The sequence below is a fragment of the Mya arenaria genome, chromosome 5 (assembly GCF_026914265.1).
Source record: "Mya arenaria isolate MELC-2E11 chromosome 5, ASM2691426v1".
Taxonomy (NCBI): domain Eukaryota; kingdom Metazoa; phylum Mollusca; class Bivalvia; order Myida; family Myidae; genus Mya; species Mya arenaria.
Window position 1 is genome coordinate 3,419,903 of NC_069126.1, and position 25,197 is coordinate 3,445,099.

Genomic DNA, 25,197 nt, shown 5'->3' on the forward strand with positions numbered 1-25,197 from the left:
TCACAACTTACACCAATCGACAATAATAATGACTGAGTGTATAGAACACATAAATACTGGTATACAATTTGTTTGCAAGGCCATACATTCTACATATTAAATTACAGGATACATTTTCTTGACTCTTTGATGTAATGTATCCTTTTACCCAAAATGAGGTCAAAACCTTATGGCCCACTCAGATGTTGGACTTTAAGGCAGATTAGCTTACAGGGTCAATGACCTGTGAACATATGTAGACTAGTACATAGATTTGTAGCCTGCGATTTCAAATGTTGAGGTCAAAATGTTATGGCCCACTGATTATATGAATTCATGGCAGATTGACTCACAGGGTCAATAACCTGGGTGTTCAATATTTAGACTGGTACATAGAATATGGAGCCTTGGCAGATACATGTGATTTTAAAATGTTGGTATATGGAGAACTAACAATGTTGCTGCCCACTGACATGAGATCATGGCAGATTCAGGCTATTGCAGTAACAGCTAGGGTCAATAATCAGTGTACAATATGTATAGACTGGTACAATATAGGATTTGTAGCCTTGGCAGAAACATGGCATTTCAAACTGTTGGTTTTGTAGAATTAACAATTATGCTTAATTACTAGAACTTAATTTCACTATTATGTTTTCGTAACATTATTTTTTTTTCTTTGACTCCTATGTCAAATTTGCCTGCTTAATTCACCTTTATGTTTTTGTAACATTAAACTGTTGTTTTCTTGACTCCTTTGTCACATTCGCTAATTGTGACATAACTGTTTTCCCGAAACATTGCCTGCTATGTGACATTACTGTTTGCCTGAAACATTGCCTGCTATGTGACATTTCTGTTTGCCTGAAACATTGCCTGCTATGTGACATGTTACTGTTTGCCTGAAACATTGCCTGCTATGTGACATAACTGTTTGCCTGAAACATTGCCTGCTATGTGACATTACTGTTTTCCTGAAACATTGCCTGCTATGTGACATTACTGTTTGCCTGAAACATTGCCTGCTATGTGACATTACTGTTTGCCTGAAACATTGCCTGCTAATTGTGACATAACTGTTTTCCTAAAACATTGCCTGCTATGTGACATTACTGTTTGCCTGAAACATTGCCTGCTATGTGACATTTCTGTTTGCCTGAAACGTTGCCTGCTATGTGACATTTCTGTTTGCCTGAAACATTGCCTGCTATGTGACATATGTTACTGTTTGCCTGAAACATTGCCTGCTATGTGACATTACTGTTTGCCTGAAACATTGCCTGCTATGTGACATTACTGTTTGCCTGAACATTGCCTGCTATGTGACATTACTGTTTGCCTGAAACATTGCCCGCTATGTGAAATTACTGTTTGCCTGAAACATTGCCTGCTAATTTGTCACATGCGTCGTAAATACTGTCAATATTTTTTTGCGATGTTGCACATGGTAAGCCATGCTTTAGGGCGTAGCCAATTTACATTGTTATTTGTACAAAATTAATTCTATATGATATTATGTTAAGTTTCTACTGCATTCTACAAGGAATGCCAGTATTGTAATTCTTTGGCCACCTCAAACCCCGCAGAAATTGGACGGACAAAAAAAAACATTGCTTTAATTGGTCATGAAAAGTTGGTCACACACTTTAAGTGTAGACTGTAGTTGACTCAATTTTTCTGCTGGCAATTAGCAGTTTGCAACAAATTTTTCAAAATATTTTCTTGAAATGATGTAAGCGGTGCATTCAGCTATATCCATTATGTTGATTCAATCCCTGCAGTTTAACTAGCATGTCGCTGTGGATATCCTATATTTAGGGCACAACAGTTAATTTTAGTGAGAATTTTATAGGTTTCACCTTTAATGATAATGGTTCTTGTAGCACAAGTGTGATAATTGTTTACTTGAGAAAAAGATGGCAGACTTAGGACTTCTCTTAGATGTTATAAAACTGAACAAAGTTATCACCAGAATCGCCCTCAATGATGTCCCCTATCTATCTGATGATGTGTGAATGACAAACAATGTTTGTGTATTACAATTTATAAATTTTTCACTGACTTAACTGTTTGGTCCAAAGTTTGAAAAAAATGAACAAATCTAGGACTGCATATGATTTATAATGGGGAAAGCTCCTAATAAAATATAATTATATAAAAAAAATAAGTTACATACGTATCTGATATACCTGGTACAATTACATTACGACTAATTAGTGCAAGATCTTAGGCAATACCTGACTCAAAGCTGTTGTTTATTATATAAAAATGTGAATGATCTGGATTTCCAAAATTGCTATTTATAGCTCAGTATATAACTGACAGTGTTCATTGGAAAAATAGGGTAATATAATACACATTTAAAAAAAAAATACAACAAGAAACGCCACAATGCGACGAAACCAGGTTTTTAATGATTGACAGAAAAACTTCAGTCTGTGTCTATTTTTCTATTTTTAGTAACAGTGACCTTGACCCTAGGGATCCCAAATGCAATCCATTGAAAGGTATCCATAAACTCTTCCTTTATACCAAGTTGTGTCAGGATAAGTCAACCCTAACTTAAGTTATTCAGTTTCAACCATTTTTCTATTTTTAGTAACAGTGACCTTGACCTTGAACCTAGGGACCCCAATCGCATTCCCATGAAAGGTACCCATAAACTCTTTCTATGGACCAAGTTTGGTCAAGATAAGTCAACTCTTACTAAAGTTATTCAGTATCAACTGTTTTTCTATTTTTAGTAACAGTCACCTTGACCTTGAACCTAGGGACCCCAAACGCAATCCCATGAAAGGTCTCCATAAACTCTTCCTATTGACCTAGTTTGGTCAAGATATGTCAACCCTAACTAAAGTTATTCAGTTTCAACCGTTTTTCTATTTTTAGTGACAGTGACCTTGACCTTGACCCTAGGGACCCAAAACGCAATCCCATGTATGGTCTCCATAAACTCTTCCTATTGACCAAGTTTAATCAAGATATGTCATCCCTTACTAAAGTTATTCAGTTTCAACCATTTTTCTATTTTTAGTAACAGTGACCTTGACCTTGAACCTAGGGACCCCAATCACATTCCCATGAAAGGTCTCCATAAACTCTTTCTATAGACCAATTTTAGTCAAGATATGTCATCCATAACTAAAGTTATTCAGTTTCAACCGTTTTTCTATTTTCAGTAACAGTGACCTTGACCTTGACCCTAGGGACCCCAAACCCAATCCTATGAAAGGTACCCATAAACTCTTTCTATAGACCAAGTTTGGTCAAGATATGTCAACCTTTACTAAAGTTATTCAGTTTCATAGGTGAGTTTGACACCGCCCGGCCACCCGCCGTTGCCTGCCCGCCCGACAACCGACATTCGCAATTCTAACTAGAATGGGCTTTTGAGAAAAGCGCATGTCTCCCCCGAAGGCTTAGTAAACAGACACTTACCATAAAAATGCAAAGGCCTTCAAGTGCTGCTGTTTCTCAGGGAAAAAACGGCAGGTCTTTTATGGACAAAAAACAAAATAAACAAAATGCACGAAAGTTGAAATGAGACGCCAGTTATTGATCGGAAACGGTTTTCATCTTCAAGCCCTTGTGGACTTGACCTTTGACCCAGTGACCCCAACTACTGCATGACCCTTACAAGCATGCAAAGTTTGGAGACTCCAGGTAAAGCAGAACTTAAGTTATTGATTGGAAACCGTTTTTCATCATCACTCTCTTTTTGGACCCAGTGACCCCAAAATCAATACGGATCATCTGCCCAAGAAGACCTACCAGCAGCATGCAAAAGTTCAAGACTCAAAGGCAATAGGAACTCCACTTATTGATCGGAAACCTTTTCTTATGTTCAGGTGTCTGTGACCTTCACCTCTGACATAGTGACCTCAAAAACAATGCGGGTCTTGTACACCCGAGTAACATCTCTACAATTTTTGGTAAACATATGTGAAAGATATTACATGCAAATGATTTTTACATGGAAGGTCACCACGACCTTGACTATTGACCTTGTTACCCCCAAAACAATTGGGATCATCTAGACATCATGACCAACCTCACTTCAAAGTTTGGTGAACCTAGATCAAAGCATTCTCCTGATATTGCACGGAAATATTTTTTTAAATTAGAGGTCACAGCGACGTTGACCTTTGACCTTGTGACCCCCCAAAATATAGGAGTTTTCTAAACCTCATGATCAACCTCCCTACCAAGTTTGGTGAACCTAGGTCAAACCATTCTCAAGATATTGAGCGGAAATGTTTTTTACATTGGGGGTCGCCGCGACCTTGACCTTTGACCTAGTGACCCCAAAAACAATAGGGATCTTCTACACCTCATGACCAACCTCCCTACCAAGTTTGGTGAACCTAGGTCAAACCGTTTTCAAGATTTTGAGCAGAAATGTTTTTATATTGGGGGTCGCCGCGACCTTGACCTTTGACCTAGTGACCCCAAAAACAATAGGGATCCTCTACACCTCACGACCAACCTCCCTACCAAGTTTGGTGATCCTAGGTCATGCGGTTTTCCAGTTATCGATCGGAAACGAAGTGTGACGTATGGACGGACTGACGGACTGACGGACTACCGGACTGACGGACAGGGCAAAAACAATATGTCTCCCCCAGAGAGGGGGAGACATAATAACCAGGTTTCACTATGTGAAAACATGGTTAAAAATTAACTGCTGAAATTCATTTTCAGGAAAGATTTGTATAACTACCAAAAAAACGATGAAGTGATTTAAAAACACGATAGAGATTCATCTGTTCCATTTTCCTCGGCTTGTTGGTTAATTACAGTGTTTGAAAATTGGACACCATTTGCTATCAATAATCGAATCGAATCGGACCCAGCATTTCGATTTACTATCGGACAATAATCGAAAGTTCATAATATCAGTAAGGAATACATTGTTTACACATAGTATCATCATGATCATTTAGATTAGGGATGGAAGCGAATATCCGAGTATCCGGATATCCGGATATCACGCAAGTATTCGGATACCAAAATGGGTATTCGAATATTCGTTAAGAATTAAAATTTCAATGAAATAGCTTAGCAGAGACATAGCAATTGTTATAAAAAATTTCAGATGAAGTATTTCAGGTGATTAACAGTGTCTGTCGCAAAGCGTGTATGTGTCACAAATCGTCTGCTTATTGGGTGTTTGCACAAGGCGTGATATTGTGTCCTTGTGCAGCACCCTGTAAAGTTCTATGACCTTGTTTGCAATGACAAGTGTTGTTTTATGATCTCAGATGTGCTTAATTGACACTAATTGGCACTAGTTGATATTAAACGGATTGATCATTAATCTGTAGGAATTGATCGTCCAATCACAAGATAAGGGTCGTGCAATCAAAGCTATTAATGACCAATCGTATTTTTGATGAATATGCATGAAGAAATAATTGCTATCTGAACAATAAATACAAGTTTGTTTATCTTTTCACTTTTCAATCAAATTTCCATCATTTTGCATCTTGTAATTTATTTTTCATACGATATATAAACATGTTTAGTTTATTGATAAATAAAAAAAGTACACGCATGTAAATAAAGAAAAATCAGATCGTCTTTTTGTCTTCTTATCTTTTCCGCAATTATATCCTTCATTACAAAACACCGCAGAAATTGTAGGTATTGCATTAAATCAAACAATGTAATGAAATAAAATTACAATCGACTATCAAATAATCAAAGCGTCATTCAACATGAAACCTGCTGATAAATAACAAACTCGAAAGCATGTGGCAGTAACCAAGCAACCACCTCGGCCGAAGTGACTATCAAATTCGCGAGGTGTTTATGTGGTATTCATCATGAGTTTTATGACATGAAATGAGTTGTTTAGCTTTGATTATAACATTATAAATTATTAAGACTGAGAAAGAATGAATGAAAAAGTGAAATTGCCATATGACGAATTATAAATTAAGTGGACAATTATGTCAAATAACAGAAGGTGGGTGACATGTAATAGGAAATTTACTTATTATTAAAACAATTCGATACGAGTATCCGGATAGTATTTGAATACTTGATACGAATATCCGGATACCGATTTGGTATCCGGTTTCCATCCCTAATTTAGATGGTTAAGCCTGGAATCAGTACGTGTGATGCTATAGTAATGTTTTTTTGCTACAGTTAGTAAATTTTCATAACATTTTTCTGCCTTTAATAACTCAAAAAACAACAACAACACAACACATACTTCATAATTGCACATCCATTGCAAAATGATGCACTCTTCAGTTAAGTAAGTTATCTTAGCATTTTATCCAATTAGAAGCATATTAAATATTTGTGAACCAGATTAACATTCAATAAAATGTTATATTGAACATGTCATTAGAATATCTTAATTTCATAAAACTTTTTCAAAAAAAGTAAATTAGTTAATTACAGACGATACCAACAAGTTTCAAAAACAGAATGCATCGAGCCGGGATCACTGTTTTTTGCAGGTAAGACCGGGCCTACTACACCATAGAGACAGGTTATTGAAGAAGGTTTTATGAAATATATAAACAATAAAAATTAATTTGTAATTTTGAAAGAAATTGTAAGTTTTGAAGCAAGAGTGTTTGTGATAGAGAGTGACCTCCCTTGTTAAAATGATCTCAACTAGAATTTATCGGAAAGAAAAACTGACAGTTACCCGACTTTTACCGCAAAACAAAAAAAAATATGTAGTTACCGGAAGTAACATGAGCGACATCGATTTTGGACAACCACTATCGATCGTCGCCGACATCGCATTGTCAGCGACGATTTATTGATTGTACTCGATAATCGTTTCATCACTAGTTAATCATAAGTAATGCTCATTATATTTTAAATCTTAATCATTGTCATGGGAAAGGAATATTATTAGATTTTTCTAAGTAAGGGATGCAACTCAATTTTAAAATCTGATTTTAATTGAGATGTTTCCCCTTCACAGCACAATGGTAACAGAACAACAATTTATTTTTTGAAAGATTTTTTTTAAAAAGTGATTGGGATTAACATACTTTATATCAACCAACACCTTTTATGGCATCTGATGAGCGCCAGCATCTAGGACTGATCGAGAACTGGTTCTCTTATCAAATCAAATACCGGTACTAGACGTTCGGTTGATATATCAAATCAAACTTCAAGGAGCAGTCAAAATATCGATCAAATAAAAGCTTCAAAAACGTTTTCAACTATCTGCGCTCCATATTGTTTTCTAAAATATTGTGCCCTACCAATGACGTCTAGTACCGTACTGCAGGCAGTTTCGTCACCCAACAGGGTAATGTTTATATAAATAAAAGTTTATAATGTGTGACAACTTTAGAATGTTGAAACTACAATACTATTACATATAAAACTAAAACTTTTAATCCCTATTCATCGGTTATAATTTATTAACAAAATATGTCCATTTTTACCTAAAATGGTGTGTATTAAATTATTGAAAGTTGTGACAAACAATCTGATTACAAAGTCAATACAATCATTTTGCGTTTTTTCTAGATTTAAACGGAGTTGTACACCAAATTGGCACCAAAAAAGTTTTTTTCTGTAACGAATCTCAGGACAATTATTAAATAAAATGTTTTACTCTTTGATATAATAATTGTCAAAAAAAATACCAAAAAAATTAAAAAAATTCGGAGACCGGGTTCGTACCAGTGTCGCCAAAATTGCAGTCCAGTGTTGTATCCACTGTGCTACTAAGGCTTACCCTAAACTTTTTGAATATTTAAGCTATATACCTAACTTGGTAATGTCATGAAATAACATTGACTAGCCAATCACGCATAAGGAATGAATTCTACTAGGTAAACATACCTAGTAATCTTTTTTTATGGTAAAATAAGAAAAAACTGCGAAAAACAAATTAATTGTAAACTATGTGGTAATTCAGTTATTAAGTTTCAATGCATCGTACACATCGATACCAAGTTTATGTCAGTTTTCGATAATTTTCTTTGTTTTTTTTCGCTATTTCATCATACGGAGTACAGCCCCTTTAAATATCAATTAAGTTGGACAAGAATGTCAAATTTGTATCCCTTGGCCTTCAGCATGTACGACTTCTAGATCGCACAGCTCACTTAAAGATGCAATGACAGGGGAGCTCACTGCGTATACTTGAAATGAATTAAATGTACACATCAGCACGGAAAGTGCAACTGTAATGGTCCGCTGTAGGCGGCAGATGTGTGTTCATAGTAGAACATTCCGTTATAGACGGAATTACGTTCATAGTACGTATGGTTGGTAATATGCAAATTAGCAAAGCCCGGGCTCTGTGTGAATTGAGAATTTACTGATATAAAGACCAGCAGACCCCTTCGAAGGGTCGAGCATGCTTTTCTCTGAAGGGATCTGTTGCATCTTTGACATCAAACGTTACACAACCAATGGCACTGAATGGCTCTGATGCGGCGCATGTTACACAACCAATGGCCCTGAATGGCTCTGATGTGGTCACATGTTACACAACCAATGGCCCTGAATGGCTCTGATGTGGTCACATATTACACAACCAATGGCCCTGAATGGCTCTGATGTGGTCACATGTTACACAACCAATGGCCCTAAATGACTCTGATGTGGTCACATGTTACACAACCAATGGCCCTGAATGGCTCTGATGTGGTCACATGTTACACAACCAATGGCCCTGAATGGCTCTGATGTGGTCACATGTTACACAACCAATGGCCCTAAATGGCTCTGATGTGGTCACATGTTACACAACCAATGGCCCTGAATGGCTCTGATGTGGTCACATGTTACACAACCAATGGCCCTGAATGGCTCTGATGTGGTCACATGTTCAGCTTTTGTTCTGTGTTGCCTAATAGCACAGTATGCAAATAAAAAACTCAATCAGATGATAGTTCATCATATAATCTTTATTTATTACCAATTTTAATCCTTATGTTATATTAGATATCAGGCATTTTGTATAAATACAAATACCAGATCAGCCCTACTTCATACCACCAGGTGAAAGTTGATTTACTGTCTTTAAGATGAAGTTATTTCCACCATAAATCATAACATTTTGTGACTATGTACTTTGGCAGATGCTGAGGTTTTAACCAAACATGATTCATACAGTTTAAAGTCACGTAACAACTAAAACTTTCAAAGATATTGTTAAAAAAACGTGAAAACTGTTCAAATTTACAAACTCAACCAGTATAACTTTATTTGCCAAAACAAAGCAATCATAAAAAGGCCTCTGATTGGCTGCTGAAAAAGTTCCATAATGACCTCATATGTGTGAACCTTGAATACTGGCAAAGTGCATATTTTTGTTTAGAACTTGATAAGATTGCATGCAATTATAACATTTTAGTGAAGAAATCCTTGGGTATAACAACTTGGTGAAACAGGGGTCACAGTCTAAAACAGGTTTAAGATTTCATCATCGCAGAAGATTGCGAAAACAAACACCACTGATTTCTTTTTCTTCAAGTTTTTCACCATTTGTCTTTAAATATGAATTTGTTGGCCAACAGTGCATTATGTTCAGTAGACAAGTTTGCAGCAAATTTTTGCTGTTCGGTTCCTGCTTGCAGTGTTTGCGCTGCGTTGCAGCAGGGATACAAAACAAAATGTTTGCTAGCGTTTTGTAAAAGTTGGCCCTACTGAACGCACTGCAGATTTCGACCAAAATTGTTGTATGTGACTAAATATCAGCAAAGAGCAGCAGGGGCCAGTCTAAGCATGCATAATTCACCTTTTTTGGTGGCATATTTAGAGAAAGGCAGGCACCAGTCTAAATTTCACTGAGCATGTCAGGGAAACCCAGCCAAGGGCATAACACACATAACTTCACATCTCTTCATTGGAGAAAAAATCTGATGTACAGATACATAATAGGCCTTCAGCTGAATAAGTTATAGAGAAATCAATATCTACATAATGAAAAGAACATCTTAGCAGGAGACTGCTCTCTGTTTGCTTCCTTATATAGCATAAAATAATCCAATCAAACTGGTTCTTGATGTTTTACCAGGCATTTTTTCGAAACATATTGTAATATATTCAACGCACTGGATAACATTTCATTACAATGTTATAAGGCAGTTAATATGGAAGGGGATATCCGCCAGTTAATTCATGCTGCTTTATGGCATTTCTTATTTTAAATTGCAATTGCATTCGTCTAAAGGCAGGTGCCTTCGTGCAATTGCTTCGTGCCTTTTTGTTATTGACAAAAACATTTGTCTATGTATACAACTTTAAGATGCCTTCACTTTATTGCTTAGTGTTAACGTCTAAACGACAAATGACATGTGTAAAGTTCTTACATTTAAATAATTAAATAACTAAATTGTGTACAAAACTACAACTTAACTATAAATACTAAATAACTAATAGTATTTATATACTGTATAAGACCATTGAAAGCATTTAGACGAACGCAACTTAACGAATGGAATTAGAAGGGAACCAGTAAATATTGGTATCCTGCGACAGCAATATTAAATGGGAATGGAAACCAAATGCTGGTACCCTTCTTATATATTATTAGTAATACTATTAGGAGTTTAATTGTACTCTTGTATTTAATTAGTACACAATAGTCAATTAAACGTAAAAACTTGACATCTGTCGTTTATCGTTGAGACGTAGACACTAAGCAATAACATGAAGGAAACTAAAAGTTGTACACATAGACACATGCGGTAGTCCATTACAAACGCGAACGAAGCAATTGCATGAAGGCACTAATACGATTTAAACGAATGCACTAGCAATTTAAAAAGAGAAATGTCATAATGCAGCATGCATTAACTGGCGGATAATCCCTTCCATAAGTTAAAAGTTCGTCAGTTTAAGGTATTTGATGTACAGTTATGAGCAGTTTTGATGGTGTTTTCAAATTTCAAAAACACCATTTTAACATAGAAAGAAAGAACAATCAGTTTATTTACATCTGATTTTATTTGAAACTCAAAATACAAAAAAAACCCGCAAAAAATCATGTTTTATGTATTTTCAGTCATATATTATAACATAAATTTTATAAGTAATTAGCTAGCAATAAGGCCTTTTCCTAAAGTACCCATGGGTCCGTCTTTTGGACCTGATGATTCCCAATCTTCAGAGATATAATCCAATCAAAAATAAAAAAAAAAATTAAAAAAATATATGATTAATATACATTTTTTTATAAAACACTTTTACTGGTACTGGCTGACATTCAACATCCTAATAAATTATGTCATGTAAAGTTTTTGGGGAAATTAACTGAATTAAGACATTTTTGATTTTCATAACATTCAGAGATCAGTATGAAATATTATCTGTCATGGTTTATTGCAATAGATATTTCAGCTGTTTCTGGTCTTTTGAAAGGGAAAAGAAACCAATTTTTAATAATTTCCTCACTCACAGGAGACTAAACAACTTGTTCTTTTAGCTGTAAAATTTCCCAATTTGGGCATACTTCACACCCCAAATTTCCCCAAAATATCTAGTTTTTCTTCCCAAAAATGGACAGAAAAAATATGCCTTTCACTTGATATCAAAATTTCAACAACATTTAACATTTCATTGCCAATGGCTTAAAGATGCACTCATATTCAAAAATAAGATTTACCACAATTAATACAATTGTTTTAATATACCAAAAAGGTGGAATGGATTTCGAAAACAACTTTTTTTATGAAGGATACCAAGTTTTATTTAAATCAAGGGTGCAGGAAACATGGTATATCTACCTTATTAGAAGAAAGTAGATCTAGCTATTATTTGTGCGTTTTAAACTAGAAAAAACACTTTTAAAATCTTGTATCAGTTATCAATATTTTCTATAAATGTATTTTTTAGTAAGTAGTTATAAAGGTCTTTTTACTCAAAAATTATGTTTGTTATACATAAAATTATGTATATTGATTTTGAATAAGAGTGTCACTTTAATGAAATAAAAATACAGCGTACATCTGATACCTTAAACGTCTTAAGATTTAAAGCCCTGTGACTTCTTTAGTAGTACATCTTTCATGACCCTTATTTGAATTTCACTTATAATTTGAAAGCCAGCAATACTGTTGTAACTCCTTGTTTAAATTCAAGTATTTACTACATTCTTGACCCGAGCCATTGATATAACAATTTAAATGTGGATTGAATGCAATCATGAGTCTCGGTCATGATGGTTCATGAATACTGAACAAAGTGAAAAAGTTTTTGTTAGTAATCTTTGGGAATAAGTAAGGCAATTATGTTAAAAACTGATACTAAATTAGTGATGTTTTCTTCCTGGTTTAAAAAGGACCTCGAAGAGTAAAGCTAATTACTTAAAATAGAACAATGCAAGATTTTTTTGTAGACTGTACAGTTTAATCAGGACCAAATTGCTCAAAATCCCTTATAACGCATGGTTTATCCCAAGCTACTTAATTTTGTTTTTGTATGATTATGTGGAGAAACAGAAGCAGATATTGAGTTCATTCACTAAGGTGATGAATTATTTAAACATTCTTGAGAGTTTTTGGACTATAAAGGGAATAGACACCAGATGGTCCCAGAATCAGCAAAAACTGTATTTCCTCAAAACAAGCCTAAAATTGTCAATGCAACTTTAATAGTATGTTGCCAAAATACATCATTTTACATAATTTAAATAACTACGCAACAATCATGTCATCTCACATGCTTTTCCCCATTTAAAAATTAGTGCGGATTGGTTTTTCCAAGCACCTTGCAAGTCACCTGATTGTTTCCCACTTACTAAACAGTTTACAATTTCAGAATTCTCTGCAAGTGGATCGCATAGTAACTTCAATTAAGTCGTTAAGCCTAAGGAGTTTAATACTCCTAGGATTCTTAATGATTTGTGCAATTACCATATAAACACACATCACTGGGAATCAATTTGAACTTAGTACTACAGATTACACTACAATTAATTAATACAATTATTATCAATTTTAACAACTTGTAACTTAATAAACCGTCATACATCCGAGACATGTTCCGGCATACATCCGAGACATGTTCCGGCATACATCCGAGACATGTTCCGGCATACATCCGAGACATGTTCCAGCATACATCCAAGACATGTTTTGGCATACATCCAAGACATGTTCTGATTGAGGATTACAATGAGGATACAGGATCCAGGCTCTAAGGGTTATCTGCCCCTGATTCTGACACCATTTGTTTGAAGACCCAACTAATCTGGTCTGCAGACTGTCCAAACATAAATAGAGTGTGAATTCATGTGCCAACATTTGCCCACGGGAGGGGGAATATATATATGGGAAAAATTGCACCTGGGATATTTTTTGGATGTGTTTATAACTATGGCTAGCCGCTATTGAGAAAATTGAGTTCTTTAATAAAATGCCAAAAGTTTGTAATGAAAAGTATGCAAGGTCCCAAATGAAAATGAACTATAGACACATTCAAATTAAAACCACATAAACAAATACAAACACCACAAACAAACCAGTCAAATCAAACTAAAAACATATAAGATTGACATACATATTTTTTCATCTGTAATGGAGCTGCTTTCACATTGATCAGTCGTAATTAATACTTATTCATTTGAAGCGGTCTTTTGCTCATTTGTACCACTGGAATGAATTTTTTTATGATTTTATTGTGAACTATGGTGACAATAACAATATGTAGGCTTTCAGGTGGCTTAGTCATGGGCTTTTCCCGTGCCAAAAAACCTTCGCTAAAGCTTCGCAAAACGCTACTTAAAGCTTTGCAAAATGATGCGGTATTGGCCAAAAAAGCGCAGCTTTTAAATTGTTCACTGAAAAAGCACAGCTTTTTCAAAAAAAGTGCAGCTTTTGCGAAGCTCCTTCGTTTTTACCAGAAAAGCGCAGCTTTTGCGAAGCTTTGTGCGGTATTGGCCAAAAAGCGCAGCTTTTGCGAAGCTTTATGCAACAAAAAGCGCAGCCCTTGCAAAATCTGCGTTTTTTGTTTGAAAAAGCACAGCTTTTGCGAAGAGCTGCGCTTTTTGCTTGAAAAAAACCCATAACACACGTCTTATTTACAATGTGGTATTAATTCTGAAAAAACATACACACACACTAGGAAGTGATGCAAATAATAATCAAAACACATATGAGAAAACACATATTGTTAAAAAGCATCATTACATTTTTTTTCCACCATGGCCTATAACTTGAATAAATGATCGATTTGATCAGATATCATACTAATTAATGGAAATATTAACAGCATGAAATGAAACTCAAGTAGACCATCATCATACGCAAGGTTTAAGCATGACTTTCAGTTTGAAAAATATCTAAACTGCGTTAATGAAAATAAATATAGAATAGCTGTTACAAAATTTAGACTTTCGTCACACGACCTAGCCATTGAAACTGGAAGGTATATAAACATGATAAGATCGGAATGTAAATACTGACACTGTAACATGAATGTCATAGAAAGTGAATATCATTTCTTACTCGTATGTCCTAAGTACAAAATCCTCTGACAGCAATATCTCGAACCTTATTAAAACTCGTGGCCGAATCTTAATAAATTTGACAATCTTATGTCATCAACATCTGTTCACTGTATTAACAACTTAGCGAAGTTTATCGATTTTGCATTTCGCCTTAGAACAAATGCTCTTAGCAATAACACTTCAAATATTGATCATTTATCTGAATGTAAATCTTTACGTATTGGAATATGTAAATTGTTACCATGTCTTTTTTGTAACATGACACCTACTTTCTTGAATATTTGACCTCTGTGTAAATAATCTGTGTCAACACTGTTCCATATTGTACTTTATTATATGGCTATAAATGTGCATATGCCGTTAAATGCTGAATAAAGATATGTTATGTTATTATATGAATATGTGTGTATGACGCCAATACCCAAAGGAAGGGATTTATAAGGAACATATTAAACAATTGTCACACTTTAAGTGCAACAAACTGCTATCATACTTTTCAATTAAAGGCCATGATACATAATTATTGCAACAAACTACTATCACACTTCTTTAATTTAATCCAATTAAGGTACATAAAACACGTCGGTTTCTTTGAATTAATGAGGCCAAGATACAAAATTATTCATTAGCTACAAACTCCGATCACACTTCTTTAATTTAGTTCAGTTAAGGTACATCAAACCCGTCAGGTAGTTAAACTAATGAGGGTTAAATCGACCAGTGGGTTCTTTGAATTAATGAGGCTTCTAAAGACATTTTAAATGAAAAAGAAAACAAAGTAATAAATTCGTTAATTATATATTTCTATCTACAAATGTAAACAACAAAGAACAACATATTACGTAAATAACTCAAAAATCGCCCAAAATAGTTTATAACATATATCTATCTACGTAAATATTATATTTATTAAATAACAATATATAATAAAATATCAATGGGGGCGTTTTGACTAACAACTGGGTACGTTTTGACTTTTGGTGGGGACGTTTTGACCAAAATGGGGACGTTTTGACCATAGGACATTTTAACCTGGGGACGTTTTGACCTGCAACCATTTACACCATTAGTTGGTGTAGAGGCAATTATAACAACCTTTCAGTATGATACCTAAATTGTAAACTATTTTTTTAAACTGTCCACTTCATAGGAAAATGACTTTTTCCATACTCTGCCTTATGTTGCCTTTTTGTTAAATATAGAGGTTCCTAACAGCTCTGTTTATTACACAGTGTGAACTAACCAGATTGTTAATTAATACTTGACATAATTGATTAATCCAATTTTCAATATCTGGTAAACCATCTGGCAGATGGCAGTTTTATTACCCCTTGGAAAACAACACTGATTCTTATCAGCTGTACATTTAATGGAAAAACATTCTGCAAATTTTGATAGATATTCTATTCAATCCATATAAGGGTAAAAACAAGAAATCAATGAGTTTTAAAACTATATCTTATAAATTTCATTGTATTTTTATGAGCTGGATATCAGTTTGAAATATAAGTCCAACATGTTAAAGAAAATAGTCACTGAGGTTATTAAGTAATTGATAAACAACTAAAATAAGTATAAGATCATAATATTATAAGAACTCGCCAGTATTGCATGTCATCTTTTACAAAACATCAAATGATTGGATTGTCATATTCCAAATCATAGTCCATGTTCATCCGATCTTATGATAGTTATATCATAAATTTAATATCATTAATTTATCCCTTTAATCAATGGTTGTTATTTGTGTAATTTCATTAATTCCTTTAAAAACATCCAACCCTTCCTGCTGAAATCCCAACAAAATGGCCGCCCCTATTTCAAATTTGGTTCTGAGATTCTGATTGGTTGTTGTACAAATATGGCTTATCATGGGAATGGCTTATGAACAAAGCATTAAGATCTATGATGATAACATGTATAGAAATTAAAGAAATATGAATTCTGTGAATATTCAGTTGAATGCAATTAATGACTGTTTATTTTGTAAGTGTATTATTTTGCATAATATTATAAAATTTTGATTTATTGCATTGATTTATTAAAAATATCCTTTTTTTATTTTATTTTGAATCATTAATTGATAATCATTTATTCATCCATTCATTTAAAAGTAACTAATTAAGTAAATTAATTAATCAATTCATTCATTCATTCATTCATTCATTCATTCATTCATTCATTCATTCATTCATTCATTCATTCATTCATTCATTCATTCATTCATTCATTCATTCATTCATTCATTCATTCATTCATTCATTCATTCATTCATTCATTCATTCATTCATTCATTCATTCATTCATTCATTCATTCATTCATTCATTCATTCATTCATTCATTCATTCATTCATGTATGCAATCAATCAATCAATCAATCTTTTATCCATGTATTATTTGATTTTTGGATTCAACCCATTTTTTTTCCATATTTTCATTCATTCATCAAGAGATTGAATACTTCATTCAATCAGGAATAGAATGTATGAATTTGACTGAATATTTTTTTTATGTTATGGTAGATTTACACATGGATAAACTAAAACAATTAAATTACTGCTGATAAAAGTTTCTTAACTTGAACATGAAACATTGAGATGAAATGCAGAATTTTTAAAAGAAAAAAAATCTTCAGCTAAGAAAAAGCACTTATTATTTATATAATACACTTAAAACACAAAAGAGTGCACCTACAAAGCAAAAGATCAAAAAAAATAAGCTTCGTCTTTTCTTTTAAAGCTTCTTCTTTGGTTGAAAAGCTTCGTCTTTTCCAATAAATATTGGCCATCTTAAATTTCAAAAAGACGAAGCTTTTTATGCAAAAGACAAAGCTTTTATGTTAAAGATAAAGCTTTTGTTTAAGGAAAATATGGCTTACACAAAAAGACGAAGCTTTTTTTCAAAAGATAAAGGTTTAGCGAAGCTTTTTTACAAAAAGCGAACCTTTCATACAAAAAGTGAACCTTTAATGAAAAAAACGCAGCTTTTGAAAAAAGCGAAGAAAAAGCACAGCTATTAAAAAAAAGGCAGCTTTGGAAAAAAAGCGCAGCTTTAGCGAAGAAAAAGCTTCGCCAAAGCTGCGCTTTTTATGAAGCTTCGTTTTTATTTGGCACGGGAAGTACTCTATTGACTTACTGACTTGAGATAAATATGACTAGATAACTTAACATATTACCACCTTAACATTGTAATATCAACAAGCATTAACCAGAAAACAACAACAACATATTTTCATGACATTTATTTTACTGTACAAAGTCGGTAGCGGTTACATCCCTTGTTTCTATAATCAATTGTTTAAATTTTACTATTGATTGTCGCCGACCTAGGCCTTTCCGATCAATTGTCGATTATAATCGATCATCGGCACAACACTACAGAGGATTGTCTGGTGTTGTCAGAACTTTCAGACGACCACCAAGTAAAAAAATGAAGCGAGTGAAATAATATAACAAATTTTAAATGTTTTGAAGGAATTATCATTTTAACCAAAATAGGCTAAAAAAGTGATGTGGCCACTGGTTTGTGGGTTAGAACAAGCCGCCTGGTTACCAAGTACAGACATAAGAGGATTGTCTGGTGTTGTAAGAACTTTCAGACGACCATCAAGTAAAAAAATGAAGCGAGTGAAATAAAATAACAAATTTTAAATGTTTTGAAGGAATTATCATTTTAACCAAAATAGGCTGAAAAAGTGATGTGGCCACTGGTTTGTGGGTTAGAACAAGCCGCCTGCTTACCAAGTTAGCACAGTCAGTAGAGGGCCCGAAGTGTGTCCGGTGCGAGCCTTCAACCAAAGACTGCCGGAACTCTAGCACTGCACTCTAACCAACTGAGCTAATGGTGTGGCTGGTTCGTACCAAACACACGCTACACTCCTCCCCCTATTAACCTTTTAAAGCCGACGGAGGCACTCCTGCTGTTTACCACTGCCAACATTTAAGTAAACTTGAGAGGAAAAGTGCCTCTAGTGCAGGGCTCCAACCCACGACTGCCGGAACACAAGCACAGCGCTCAAACCATCTGAGCTATCTGGGTGGCTGTTTCCTACCCACACACACAACTACTGTACAGTAGTGTTCCAACAATGCTTGGATTGAGCTCCACTTCGAAAAAGTTTCTTACCAGGTTTAATTTAATTTTTAAATAAAAACAAGACCAGTTGAACTACTTCCACTACGTACTAAACTACTGAAAACTATACGATCCGAAATTTGTTTATCCGAACTACTCAATATCGATGCATTCTACACTGATCAATTTATGTTCGGATTAAACAAATCAAAGCGGAAAAATGTTTAAATGATATTCTTAATAAATAAATAAAGCATTACCATGTGTTTATTGAAGTTATCCGACAACGATACACAAATTGGTTAAAGGAACGTGTTGACATGAATATGACACAGTTTACCTTGACCCTAAAAAACATAATTATTGCGGAATATATTCTGCTCTACTTACGACACACGTTCAGTTGTGTATTGTAAGGGAGGTGAATGCTACTTATTCCCTAAAGTAAGGGACACGGGGTTATATTCCGTTATTATCTGTGACGTTAAATTAAACTTGATAAATCCCCAGAAAAAATGTATAAATAGATCATATTAAAGTGTTGTATATCACACACTCGTTAAGACAACTGTAAAAAATAAAGCTTTCTGTACAGTATATGAAAGTATACATTTAACGCTTCATTATGAAATTGGATTAGGATATGACGATTTTTCCTAAATTTCGGTACTCAAGGCACGATTGAATTAAAATGATTGAAATGATAAGTTCTCAAATGATCCACCTATTACTGACACATGGATGAATTAAGTTGTCATTAGATCTACAGAGAACTGAAATAGCAGTCGTAATAAAAAAATAAAAATAAAAATATTTAAATGAACGTGGTGACAGGAATATGAAACAGTTTACATTGACCCTTAAACACACTAATTCGGAATATATTCTGCTCCACTTATGACGCATGTATCAGAAGTGTACTGTAAGGGGGGACTAATTCTACTTATTATGATAATTTTTCATTAAACTGTTAAGATATGTTTTCAAAGGCTCATATTGCTCTTTATAATCCATATATTTCTGACACATGGATGAATAAAAATTGTTATTACAGAGAAATATTACCTCGAAAAGCAGTCGTAATATATGTAATATGACGAAATTCCATCGTAAATGTGAATCGCAATTGAAACTGTAACCCTTTATGAGAGAAAATAATGTGTGTTTTTAATGTATAAGAGGACATTATTTACTTCTGTTACGTAAGTAACAGTTTAAGCCATAAAACATTAATTATGAAAATATATGATCTGATTTTTTGTCAACAATCTTATATTATTCGTCTGCAGAAATTTACGCAAAATTTGCTCTTTCCAAGACAAAAATAAAAAAAGTTGTAAAAACGGTATATATATCTATGAGAGTGCAGCTTTAAACGCCAAAAAGACAATAAAAATATTTCGGATGGATGTAGGGGGGTCTAGCATAGATCAATTCATACTTACCGTAAGTATTAAACGGATAAAATATATAACTGTTCCAACTCTTATAGCAAAATACGCCAATTATTAAGTTGCTCAGTAGAGCTAGCGCTGTGTCAATATTCTTTACGACCGGTAACCTAGCTCGAGCATCTATTATGTTTAACTGTGTTACTTCCCTTATCGTTTACATCGCCGTTTTCCTATGGACGTTTCGTCTGCATTTAACAAGACCTTTGATCCCCCATATTCAGACGTTTTTGAAGAAAATAGGAACGCAGACAATAACTTTAAATTAAAGATATTGACATCGAAGTGGGATTTGGCGCACAAAAATGCCTTTCTATCCAGGTAAACATACCAATATACATTCAATGAATCGTTAAATGCACGGACCTATAAACTGGTTTATAGGTCTGTGTTGAATGTAATGTTTTTGTAAATTATAGTGTGAGAGATGATACAAAGTTAATTTTTTGCTTTAGAATATATCTGTATCATGTTTGGAAACCTTGCCAAATACTTTTCTATCGGAAGGGGTCAAAATACTTTTCCACCATCATGATCTACTTAACCATGAAATACTTCAATAGAGTTGAAATAAACTTTTCATAATAGTGAAGAGTCGGTGGCGTAGTGGTTGGCAGAGTTGGGCGCTGTCAGAGAAATCTGCTCGCTGCCCGGGTTCAAATCCCGATCCAGCCCCCCCCCCTTTTTAGCGGTTTCATTATCATATTTTTTTAATTAGTAAATTTATGATTTATCCAAATGACTAGCTAAGATACACGAACAGAGAATAAACTTATTCTCTTAAAGCAGTGATATTTTACTTAACCTATGCAATACACCTAAATCAGTAACGATCCATATTATTTGTTATATTGAGCACATTTGTCCAAACACCTTGCAATTATTGCTATATATGAAAAAAATGAACAAATATCCCTTAACATGAACTACATTAACATCAAATACTATAAGCATGTTTCGTTTTGTTTTTTTATGCTTTCGAAGTGAATGAGAGAAAACAGTTGGCCATTCGCCATTCCGTATCTAAAGATGGTATATATTAGTTTAATCATATTTCATTCCATATAAACAAGTTTACATAGCACATTTAAATGCAAATATTTCAGCACATATGTATAAATATACAGAAGGGTTGGGCCACAAGTTATTACAACGTTAGAAATCGGTCCTCCCCGTTTTGTCAGACTTATATCAACAAAACGAAATAGCATAACAGTTTAAAATTGTCACTGCGATACAAACTGCTATGTTTAGAAAATTCTGGTGTATACAAATTATATTTAAATGAGCTTAGTTCAACTATGATACGATGTTAATGAAAGAATGCAAGAAAAAAGGGAAAAAAGAAAGAAAAAGTTTGTCGCCATTACCCCCTTTTTAATTTGCTGGAATGACAGCTATAACGAAAATCGTTTAGTATTCTTTATGTATTTTTGAACTTGTATAAAAATAAACTCATTCTGTTCATCGGTTAGATTGTCGAGGCCAAACAATAGTTTGTCGACATAAAGTGGATGGAAGGCACGGGTTTCCCTAAACATTATTAAACGTTCTATTAAATGTTTTTTTGCACTGGAACAGGAAGTGTTTGGCGTCTTCAATATCAGCTCCACATTCACATGAAGGAGTTTGCTTTAAGTGATTATAATGGAGGTCAGCGTTAAGATTGCTACATTTGTTTCGCACACGTGCATGGTGAACAGAAGCAAGTCGTTCACCTGATCAAGATCATTCCAAATACTTAAAGCTGCGGGAATAACTGATGTGGCATATATTTCTGTTCTTCGAACTAATGACTGATAATTGTTGGAATTCCTTAACCAATATGAATTGTTGCAAGTATTTTGAACTGTCTGCGGGAAAAGTTGACTTAAATATGAAGGTAGCATTTTTTTTCTCCTTATAAACTAAAATAAGCTTTTGGAGTTTCCTTCTGTCCGTTAATGAAACCCACCCGATTTCTTTAAGCAAGTTATTGATGGAGACGGATCGCGTTAAGCCCGTAACAATTCTGGCGGCTTCGTATTGAATTTTCTCGATGATATCTTTTTCATATTGAGTGCAGTTATCCCATAAAAGCGACGCATATTCTAGATGTGGTCTAAGAAAAGAAGTATAAATATGATTTAATGAATTCCTTTTTATTTTAAACTTAAGCATTTTCATAGAGCCTAGTATCTTGGAGGCATTCGCTACCATGTTAGTGATGTGATGATGCCATGAACCATCCTGGCTAAGTGTAACTCCTAAATGTTTGTGGAATTCAACAAATGTGAGAACTGTAGAATCAAAGGTTAGTTTCTCTGACAAAATGAAAAGAACATTACTTCGGTTTTTAATGGATTTAAGTTAACAAGTTAATATGGTATATATATTGCGGGCCGTGCTACTTGTTTGGCAACTCCGAAGAAAAAATTAAGGTCACAGACTGGAGCAACATCACCAAGAATATAGGTTATAACATATACAAGTATACTAAAACCATTGAACAATTTGGGGCGTATGCACGTTAGTTTATCATTTTGTACGACAAATATTTTGGTTGCTAAAGTAACAGTAACGCTGAAAATACCATAAAGTTGATTTTGCAATTACAAAGTGTACAGCTTGGTTTATGAAATGTTGTCTGTGTATAGAGGGCATGATGGCAAGTATGCATCTAGCATGACGAAAGCGTCACAAAAATATTGGCTTGCTATGGCAACACAAATACTTAGAAGATGCCAACAATCAACTGGATAATGCAATCCTTAAAAAATACTCTAGGTGGGTTAATTAAACTTGTTTTGTAAATAAAGGGCAATAGCTTAAGCACATGATTACAGGTTATGATTTATTTAATTTCCACAACACACTTTCTACCGATTAAAATTTGCATGAAGGAACTCGGCTTTTAACCCCGCCAAACCGGCAGGGGACTAATGCAGAGTGTGTATACCACGTGATAAATTGCGTCATAAATGCTACGTCGGAAGGCAATATTTTGATTTGAAAAAATAAAAGATAACTTAACGATTTCTTCACTATTTTAAATGCAACATAGCGCAGTCTACGCCGCTTAAAGGGCCCTGCCTTCGGTCTTTTACCAGAGTTAGATGAAGAGTTTAGTTTCTTAAAACACTTCGAAAAACCTTTTCACACTACGGCCGTCTGACGGAGCCTGTCAATACATTCATCTGGAAACAGGTTTGTCAAAGTGTTTGATGAAACTAATTACCTTATCAAATTTCGGTATTGAAACAAATGTGGGGCTCTTTTAGCTTTTTAGACTGCCCTTATTTCATTTATAATGGAGTTGTGAATGAAAAAATATCTTTGATTTAAGACTTCATTTTAAGTAAAGTGTTGCCTTCCGACGTAGCATATATGACGTAATTAATCACGTGGTATACACACACTGTAATGTATTGCTATCAATACTCCAATGGCTTGGTTGGATTGGAAAAAAACTCTATTTGGATTTTTTCAACTATTAAGATGTATCGATGATTTCATCTGCATGACTGAGGTAACATGTTTTAATATTGTTTTAATGCAGCGGGTCACAAGAAGAGTTTCTTCCATGCCAGTGCCACTGAAGCAGCTGATAACTCTGTCGCTATCAAGGAAGGGCAGAAAAAGGACATTGTGAGTACGTTATCAAGCTCACATAATATGCCAGTGGAGAAAAACCGACAGGTGTTGGTAAGCATCGTCGATGCTATTGTTCTCTGTGGAAAAGAAAACATAGCCTTGTGTGGACACACCGAATGAGAAGGCAACTTTGAGGCATTGCCTCGCTTCCAAGCTGAACACAACCCCTTGCTGAAGGAACACTTAGAGAAGGGAGATCATTCCGCTAAATACACGTCTCCAGAAATTCAAAACGAATTCATTTCTATATGTGGGGTATTTCTCGTCGAATATATCGTGTCAGCATGCAACAAGACCCCTTGTTTCAGTTTTATCGCTGACGAAGCAACAGATGCGGTGTCGATGGAACAGATGGCGTTGTGTGTGAGGTGTATTGTAAAGTGTACGCCGTAAACGATTACTGAGTAATCAGTCCTATTTCTACGACGGCCTACAGAAATAATATCATATCTTTTCAATTGGTCAATATCATACATGATGCATTACCTTTATTGTGTTTTTTGTTTGTTTTAAACGTCCGGTTTTCTCAGTTTGAAGTTAAGGTAGCACACCCCTAATGAAAATCTCCACTTGAAACTCTTTGTTTTTAATGCTTTAGCCTATGTTGTTAAGCACAGGACTACAAATGTTTTGAGGGTTTCAAGTTAGTGGTTCATATCCAGCCAGAAGCACAAATATTTATTTTTATTTTTTTTCTTCTTTGTTTTATTAAATTAATATTGTATTTTCATTAAAAAGTAATTAAATACATTTTTACACATAAATATAAGCTTCTGTGCAGATTTTATATCTTGGAGGCACGGCTGAAATAGGTGGTTGGGAATTACAATCTTTTTAAATGAGACGGTAAAACATTTTGATTTTTTTGGCATAATGTACCCAAAAGATAAAAATAATTTTTAATAAAGAACAGGTCATGAGTATTTCTAGAACTTGTTATTTTTACTTCTAAACATCGATGTTCCAATTTTACTCGGTCAAAACAGTATGTTAAAATTGAAATACCATATGGCTATTTCAGTACAGTATGATTACATTTGTTGGTGATGTGATTAATAATGTATTATTTTTGAAAGCAAATGTATTTCTTGTTACTCTGATACCAAGTTATTACCAAAATGTTGAAAAATAAATTAAATAAAGGATTGTTCTTGTCTCTCGGGTGATGTCGTTTGTATCGACACTTCTGAAATGGGGCTAGGGTAATTCAAATGTAAATACAATTGTTATTTGACGGTAAATTTCTTTTAAATTTTGTTTTTGAATCCAGGAAATGATACACATTAAGAAATTTTCAAGCTAAACATAGTTTGAAATGGTGCCCATTAGGGGTGTGCTACCTTCTCAACATATCATTGTTAAGATATATATGATGACGCTCCAAGAGTCCTGAGAGCAGAATTCTTGGGCTTTGCCGAATGTGAAGCCACAGACGGTGCCACGCTGATCGCAGCCTTTTTGGGCAATCTGCGGGTCTTGAACATTCAACTCGACAAGATGAGAGGTCAGGGCTGTGACGGCGCTGCTAACATGAGCGGACGGTAATTTCACATTTAAAACAAATCGTTAAAGGTATCATTAACACATGTTTGAAGGTTGTCATTCAACAG

The 25,197-nt window shown here is 34.3% G+C and overlaps 1 protein-coding gene across 1 annotated transcript in view; it reads right to left on the minus strand.

Moving 5' to 3' along the window:
* Positions 1 to 18,869, minus strand: part of LOC128234444 (vitamin D3 receptor-like) — a 90,597-nt gene extending 71,728 nt beyond the window's left edge. The window contains exon 1 of the mRNA XM_052948690.1: positions 18,764 to 18,869. Within this exon, the coding sequence (XP_052804650.1) occupies positions 18,764 to 18,766 (3 nt within the window). The 5' untranslated portion in view covers positions 18,767 to 18,869. The remainder of the gene's footprint in view (positions 1 to 18,763) is intronic.
* Positions 18,870 to 25,197: the final 6,328 nt, after the last annotated feature.